General features: G+C 31.7%; 2 protein-coding genes across 3 annotated transcripts; one reads left to right on the top strand and one right to left on the bottom strand.

Annotated features, from left to right (window-relative positions):
* Nucleotides 1-1,332: 1,332 nt before the first annotated feature.
* Nucleotides 1,333-3,010, top strand: LOC108344711 (UDP-glycosyltransferase 71K2). Its single transcript, XM_017583180.2, has one exon. The coding sequence runs from the start codon at nt 1,405-1,407 to the stop codon at nt 2,809-2,811; it is 1,407 nt and encodes a 468-aa protein (XP_017438669.2). The 5' UTR covers nt 1,333-1,404; the 3' UTR covers nt 2,812-3,010.
* A 484-nt stretch (nt 3,011-3,494) lies between these two features.
* Nucleotides 3,495-6,631, bottom strand: LOC108343796 (zinc finger CCCH domain-containing protein 25). 2 transcript variants are annotated; one of them, XM_017582185.2, is made up of 4 exons: nt 6,375-6,631; nt 6,159-6,268; nt 5,895-6,082; nt 3,495-4,669 (listed from the first exon to the last, which is right to left on the bottom strand). In XM_017582185.2, the coding sequence occupies exons 1-4, from the start codon at nt 6,545-6,547 to the stop codon at nt 3,956-3,958; spliced, it is 1,185 nt and encodes a 394-aa protein (XP_017437674.1). In that variant the 5' UTR covers nt 6,548-6,631; the 3' UTR covers nt 3,495-3,955. The 2 variants fall into 2 exon arrangements, with proteins under 2 accessions (XP_017437674.1, XP_017437676.1); XM_017582187.2 differs by having other exon boundaries at nt 5,895-6,062; nt 6,375-6,510.
* Between the last annotated feature and the right edge of the window lie 1,404 nt (nt 6,632-8,035).

Genomic DNA, 8,035 nt, shown 5'->3' with positions numbered 1-8,035 from the left:
AAACAACATGTAACTGAAAATGAGCTTGCATGCAAGGAAAATAGATTGTTCTTATAGAGAAAAGAGAAAAATTCAAACTTACCTAAAATAGAACTGAAAAAAGGTTTTGATAAAAATTTTCTCACTCACTTGTGTGATGTTGAATCTTAGCTTAATTAGAAATTTGGAGAAGAAAAATGAAGGTTTTTGAGAGAGCTAAGATTTATAAAAAGAAGAAAAGGTTTTCTATTTTATGAGAAAAAGGAGAATTGGGATTCTAACAATTTTTCATTAATTTTCCTGTTAAAGAAAAAGTAAAATTCTACTATATTAATTTTTATATAAGCTTTAAAAGTAAAAGAAAATATTAAAGTATCAAATTTAATAGAAGTTAAACTTAAAAAATTGTTATTATATTCATCATTATTGAAAAAGTAAATTTGTAATAAAACATTTTAAACATTTAAAAAAATGAAAATACCTTAATATAATTTATAAGTAAAAAAAATTAAAATTTCAAATTTAATAAAAACTAAACTTGAAAAAGATATTATTAATTAATCATTATTGAAAAAATAAAGGTATGATAAAATAGAATTATTGGGTTATTTTATTTGAAGATGTAGTTCTTTGAAATATAAATATTTTTTGAATTAAAAATAAAAGGATTAGTGGAGAAAATTAAAATATTATTAATTTAGGAGCATTATGTATTAATTAACAATAATAATTATTAAGACAACGAAGGATGCATGTGAATATTGTTATTGAGAGTAAGGTAGTACTTTTTTTTTCAAAAAAAAAACACTCTAAACCCACCATTTTCATCTCATCTTTCATTCCGTTTTTTTTTTTTAATTTTCGTACAAATTATGTAAATTACTTAAATTAAATACACATAATTATTATAAACCATTTCAAATCATTTTTAGTAAATAATATATTATTGCTACAAAAAAATGTGTAAATAAGTATTCAAATTTAGTTAAAACTAAAGTAAACTTCTAAATGCTTATTAAATTTTTGCATGAGAAGGTAAGATGTCAATATCGTACCCGAAAAGTAAAGCAAATGTTAAGTAATAACTTAAAAAAAGTGTATTCCTTTTTATTCATTGAAACAACTTTAAGGAATTAGAAAAAATATATACTAATACATATTTTTCTATAATATTTTAATAAAATATACGTATTTTTTTATTAAATTAAAATACATAACGAATAAATAATAAATCACTAAAAAAATAAGACGTTTGTATTAAAATATTTTCGAAAAATTCTGCCTAACAAAAGTCTATTTCATTTAATACACATGTATCTTATCTTAACCAAATTAAATATGTAGCTTGTAGTGGTGTAATAAAAGTTGAAAGCCAACGGGGAAAGGCGTAAATCCTATTCCAAACTCTATTCTCTCAGCACTGAGATGACGAACAACGCGGAGCTGATCTTCATTCCCTCACCAGGGATTGGCCACTTGACTTCATCCCTTGAATTTGCTCAGCTTCTAATCAACCGTGACAACCATCTTTCAGTCACCATTCTCTGCATCAAAATCCCTTTAACTCCATTTGCAGACTCTTACATCAAATCAGCTTTAGCCTCACAACCTCAGATCAAACTCATTGATCTTCCTCTTGGAGAACTTCCTCCACAGGAGTTAATTTTCAAGTCTCCTGAACACTACATATGTACCTTCATCGAGAGCCTGAAACCCCATGTCAAAGCCACCTTGGAAAACATCTTATCGTCCTATCCTAGGTCTGAATCACAACCAGTTGTTAGGTTGGTCCTAGATTTCTTTTGTCTGTCCATGATTGATGTGGGGAATGAACTTGGCATCCCCTCTTACATGTTCATGACTTCAAATGTTGCATTTTCAGCTTTTATTCTTTCCCTTCTGAATCGTGGGATAGAGGATGTGTTCAATGTCTCTGAGCCTGACTTGTTGATTCGGGGTTTCCCAGATTCAGTTCCTCTAAGTGTTTTTCCTGATGCTGCTTTTAACAAAGATGGTGGATATGCTGCATATTACAAGCTTGCTCAGAGGTTCTTGGACACCGAAGGAATCATTGTTAATTCCTTCTCAGATTTGGAGAAGTATGCTATCGATGCATTATCCGATGGTCAAAGTCAAGTACCTCCAATCTATACTGTTGGTCCTTTGATTGATCTCAAGGGTCAGCCAAACCCAAATTTAGATCAAGCCCAGCATGACAAAATATTGAAGTGGCTAGATGAGCAACCACCTTCCTCTGTGGTGTTTCTTTGCTTTGGGAGCATGGGACGGTTTGCTCCATCTCAAACAAGAGAAATAGCAGTAGCACTGCAGGGTAGTGGAGTTAGGTTCTTATGGGCTATGAATTCTCCACCAACTGCAGATAATGTAGACAGAACCTTACCAGATGGTTTCTTAGAATGGATGGAAGGTAGGGGAATGATATGTGGATGGGCACCCCAGGTGGAGGTTCTGGCCCACAAAGCCATTGTAGGCTTTGTTTCTCATTGTGGGTGGAACTCTATTTTGGAAAGCTTGTGGTTTGGGGTACCAATATTGACATGGCCTATCTATGCAGAACAACAGTTGAATGCATTTTGGATGGAGAGGCAATATGGATTAGCAGTGGAGTTGAGACTGGACTATAGAAGGAGCAGTGATCTTGTAACGGCAAAGGAGATAGAAGAAGGGCTGAAAAAATTGATGGACAAAGATAGCAAGGTACACAAGAGCGTGCTAGCGATGAAAGAGAAGGCCAGGAAAGCTGTCCTTACCAGTGGTTCTTCTTTCATTTCTGTTGGAAAACTAATTGATAATATATTGGGAAGGAACTGATAACATAGTTGTATTTCACAGCTGCTGCTTTCTCGAAATAATATCAGTCATACCGTGTCAGTTATTTGGACCTTTATAATCTATTCTATCCAGAAACATGTCTATCATTCCTCAGAAAAAGTGTAAACTGGATATTAGATCAATATGGAAATGGTTGCAGTTTGTGTTCGTCAAATTTATTCAAGCAATTCTTCTGTCATGCGTTTTCTTTTTATGGCTTATATCACATTGTTCATTCATATATGCACCAGGGGAATAAAGTGGATTATTAAACTTTTTAAATATAATAACTGTGACTATCAACATTTATAAACTTAGGGATTTTAAATTCAAGTGATTTCAAGAGTAAAACATACAACTAAGTATGCGTGTGTTTTCTCTTATTAGCATAAATTGGTGGATTGTGTAATGTCAAGCAAGATTTACCAGCTAAAGTAAAAAAATTGTTGTAAGAAAAAAAAATGAATGCATACCAACAAAACAAAAGGGAAACATCGTGCTCCTACACACTTGTCAAAGATGGACCCAACCAGAGAAGAAGAAACAAAATGTATGACTATGGAATTTGTGTGATGTGCTTCAATATCTTGTAAACCATGTGGATTAGCCCCTGAAAAGTCTCCCAAATGGGAGAATATGAACCAAATTATCAAAGAAGTCAGCACTGATGGACTCGACTGTCCTTCGCTAAAGTCCTTAATTTATTTGGAGCTCCTAAATCGCTTTAAAAGAACCAACGGATTTTAGGTATATTTCGTACATACAAACAACTCCAAATAAAATGGGAAGGAAATATATGAAAATACCCGCAATCAAGCGTAAAATTGGGAGCTTCGTTATGTCAAACCATTTCGCTTTTTGCTACTTGTAGAGAAGATTGTATCACTGATAGACAGGTCAAGTATTTTGAATTAATGGTACATTAACATTGGTAGTTGGAGATCGCTGAACCGACTAAAATATTTATCAAACCAGCCACGCCAAAAGTAAGATTATCACTGCTCGCAGCAGTGAAAATCATCAGACAAACAAAATGAACTTAGACATTCCAGAAGCTTTGAATCACATTTCAGGTTATCAAATGATTTTCCGGTTCTCTCCACAACAAAGGAATGATATGCTCGTATCCACCTCGATACTGTCATTACCTTCTTGACCTTTTCTCTTCCCTCCTCTCAAAATCATGTCTTACTTTTGACTCTGGTCTATCACTATCACTTCTATAAAACCTGTTATCTTGCTTCCTATCATAATCTTCTCTTGACCTTGGTGCAGATTCATCTTCACTGTGTTTTCGAGATTTTCTGTCTTCCCTGTTACTATGAGGTTCTCTTGCCTTGCTTACAAAATCATCCTCATCCTTCCTCTGGGGTCCTTTATCTTCCTTTATGTCCGAATCTCTCAACTTGAGTTCATACTCACCATCATCTGGCTTTATTGACCTCTTGTCTTCTCTTCTACGATGATCTTTTTGCTCAGGAATATCATCGTAATCATCCTTTCTTGATTTCTTTTCTTCTCTCCTATATCGCTCTTCTCTCGACTTATGTTCAAATTCATCATCTCCATACCTTCTTGATCCTTTCTCTTCTCTTCTATTATCATTTTCCCTTCCCTTATATGTATCATCATCATCATGCCACCGCCTTGACCTCTCTTCTCTATCACTTCTCTTAGGTTGGTTGTCGAATGCAGCATCATTGGAACGGGCTTTAGAACGTGAATCTCTGTCTCTAGTTTCTGAATTATGATTTGGTTGATTGGTGCCAAATCTCCTCTCTTTTTTGGGACCCTCAAATTTGTCGTGACCCCATTTTGGATTGTCTTCCTTCTGACCCCAACCTGTATTTGCAGCTCTCTGTATAATGACAACAAAGACAGTAAAAAAGATGAAAAGGTGGCTGCGTAAACCCTCTGTATGTAAGATGTTCCAAAATTTTGAACATTTTACAGCACAACTTCAAAAGTTCAACTATAGGCAAATCAAAAAGGAGGAGAAACAATTTTCAACCGAACAACCAGGACAACAAAGAGCAGCAAATTACACTACTTTTCCTTAGGATATATTTCAATTAAAATGCCCTCCCTCTAATTTTAATATTTAAATTTCTGCTAATATCCAAAATTTGATAGTGGAGGTCTAAACTAGTTGTTGATGCTGCCAACAATAATAGCAAGAGGGAGGAAATCCTGAGAAGCTAGTTTATATCAAATGGAGCTTCCGTATAATGCATATTCACTCGTGTATGAAGGAATGTAAATTTTACATATAGAGAGAAATGCAGTCATTTAAGCATAGAGAGAAATGCAGTCATTTAAGTATTTCTTGGGTAAAGAAAGTGTAATACACAATAATTGAAAGCCAGGATGACAGAGGAAAATACATGCAGATTTCACGTTAGAACTTAAGCTGTATCAACCATTAATACACTACAATGAGCAAACTTACAAACTATATCAAATTAGACTCATTACAATTTTAGATTACAGTCAGGACATATAAAATTCTCATTCAAAACAGTGGTTCATCAAACAATGCCAAATTTCCATTTATTAACATGTTGTCAAACAATGCCCCTTCATTACATAATAACATTCAGGAACATCTGACATTATATACCAATATAACGCTGATCTTTGAATAAAAATCAAAACGTGAATGCAATTCAATTCCATAATTCCATTTTTGTTAAGACTGCAATTAGTTTTATTAAACACCGGGGAAGGTATCAAGTGAAACTTAACAGTAACCAACAATATCAAAGTGTCATAGACCAATAAAAATCTAATTCCAATAAGTCAAAAGGCACTGCATACGAATACTAAAATTTAATTTACAAAATATAGACCTTAACTCCAAGTTTTCACTGAGTTAACAGAGCTATCATCCACATATCTAAAACATAGCATAAAAAGAAGAAAAAAACAAATTACTCTGACATTATCATATAACAGTTATCTTACTTGCTCATGAGAAAACTTGCAGCATTATTCTAACATCATCATACAACAGTTACCTTACTTGTTCATCATCAGAAAACTTGCAGCATTTCTCAAACATTGTCATAAAACAGTTATCTTACTTGCTCATCATGAGAAAACTTGCAGCTAGCTCCACGAGTACAATCACCCCTTTGAAACGCACGACAAACGCCCCGTGCCTCCCTCTTCTGCCGCTCTGTCTCCTCGTCTTCTTCCTCTTTCTTCTTGTACTTGTCAACATGGTCCACCCTAATAATTCTCCCCATAATCTGAGCCCCATTTAAATTATCTGAGTTACACAAATAAACATCACAACGAAATTCACCATTATGTCCATTAAAAAAATAAAGAAAATAGAGACCCACCCACAGCAAGATTTGTGCTCCTTTGATCCTCATACGCAAGAAATGCAAAACCCTTTGATTTTCCGGTGCCCTTGTCTCTAACGAGATTAACATCAACAACCTCCCCATATCTGAGTAATAAAAAAAATATCATTCAGATATAAAAGAAAAAGAAAAAAAAATTTAAAGAAAATAAAAAGAGTTGATGAATTGAAATGGAAAAGGGAAGCGAAATACTGAGCAAAAATGGCGAGCAGGTCACCCTCGGTGAGATCGAAGGGAATGCCACCGACGAATACGTAAGCGGAATCTTTGTACTTGGCGTGCCACGAAGCTTGTTCGCCAATTCCGAGTGCAGCTTCTCTGGCGTTGATATTCTGAGTGCGCTTCACCAGTGTTAAAGGGTTCATCTCTCTGCTCAGAAGGAAGCAGTGCAAACAGAGAAAGAGGGAAATTGGGGGTTAGGGTAAACAAGTTTTTGACTCAAACGTTTTATTTTATTTTTTTTCTGCATTTGGACTACGGATTTATTCCCTTCCACGCATAAAATTCAAATTTACATTCTGTCTCAAATTTTAATGTAATTTATTTGATCAAATTTTAAACTTTACAACTACAACTGCATTTGGTCAAACTTTCGTCTAATGTTAAAAAAAAAATTAACTTAAAAAATTATATTTTTTCTAAATTAAAATATATCAAAGTTTAGAATATTTCTAATTTTAAAAATATAAAAACTAAAAACTTATGTACTTTTTTTATTCTTTGTTAAATAACTTTTTTGCTTTCACATTTATTCTAGTAATAATTTTAGACATTTCATAAATAATTTTTTTCTAAAATAAATAGTTTTACGAAAGTCACTTGATTAAAAATTAAATAAGATTTACTATTAAAGTAACTTATATTTTGAAGTAAACATATTAAATAAATACGTAAAAATAGAAAATTTAATTATTTAATTTAAAAATTAAAAATAAATAAACATAGATAAATCGATCGATAATGTCGTTATGGTAAAAATGTGAAATAATGTACAGTTGTTAACAAAATTTGTCCAACTTTTTAAAGATTGAGTACAAGATGATAAATAAAAATTTCAAGTTATTGAAATAATTTTTTTCTATTTAATATTATTGGCTTAACTTCAATAAAAATTATTTAAAATGAGACTAGATTTATTAACTTAATTATTGATTTTTTTATGGGAGTAGGCAAATCGGTCTATTATATTATCATAATAAATAAATTTTAAAAAAATTACAAAAATAGACAAGATGTGCATGTTTAATGAGTGATGATTAATTTGTATTGGTACTAAAAAAATCATATTTAATGAGTTAATAATTTTTTTAATAAATCATAATTTTATTTAGAAAAACTAATTATTTACTTTCTATATTTTCTTACTAATCAATTCTGATTTTTACCTCTCTTTTTTTTTCATTGTCTATAACTTCACATTTAGTGATTTCATTCATTGGATCCTTATTTTCGTTTTTAACATTACTTTAATATTCATTTTGACACATTACTACTAATTTATTCTTATCTCTTATATGATATAGATGCGTCTCGTAGTTATTTCAAAGTAGTAAAAGAAGCTGGTTAATATTATTTTCCTTTTGTGCAATAATGTGTCTCTAATAATATCATGGTAATTTTTCATTGTATAAATAAGTTTTATATATTATTAAGCTTTTACCCAAATCCTAATCAACTACATTGATCTTCAAAAAAAACTTTTTTAATTGTTCTATTAATTATTAATCTGAAAATAATAAGTTTATGAAAAAGTTGAAATTTGGAAATTAATTAAATTAAACACTTACCAAAAAAAGAGCAAGAGACTTTCAAGATACTCAAATATCGAGTTTATTTTATTGAAATTTGGAATC

The sequence above is a fragment of the Vigna angularis genome, chromosome 7, assembly GCF_016808095.1.
Source record: "Vigna angularis cultivar LongXiaoDou No.4 chromosome 7, ASM1680809v1, whole genome shotgun sequence".
Lineage (NCBI taxonomy): Eukaryota > Viridiplantae > Streptophyta > Magnoliopsida > Fabales > Fabaceae > Vigna > Vigna angularis.
The sequence above is the reverse complement of the archived record's forward strand: the minus strand, read 5'-3'. Positions and strand labels throughout refer to the sequence as shown.

What these genes read in the sequence shown, in the direction of transcription:
- LOC108344711 (XM_017583180.2), top strand. Translation starts at nt 1,405, where the DNA reads ATGACGAACAACGCGGAGCTGATCTTCATTCCCTCACCAGGGATTGGC.
- LOC108343796 (XM_017582185.2), bottom strand. Translation starts at nt 6,547, where the DNA reads ATGAACCCTTTAACACTGGTGAAGCGCACTCAGAATATCAACGCCAGA. An exon ending in GAGCACAAATCTTGCTGTGG is followed by an intron (nt 6,083 to 6,158) that starts GTGGGTCTCTAT and finishes TGTGTAACTCAG; the next exon opens with ATAATTTAAATGGGGCTCAG. An exon ending in AGTTTTCTCATGATGAGCAA is followed by an intron (nt 4,670 to 5,894) that starts GTAAGATAACTG and finishes GTCATTATACAG; the next exon opens with AGAGCTGCAAATACAGGTTG.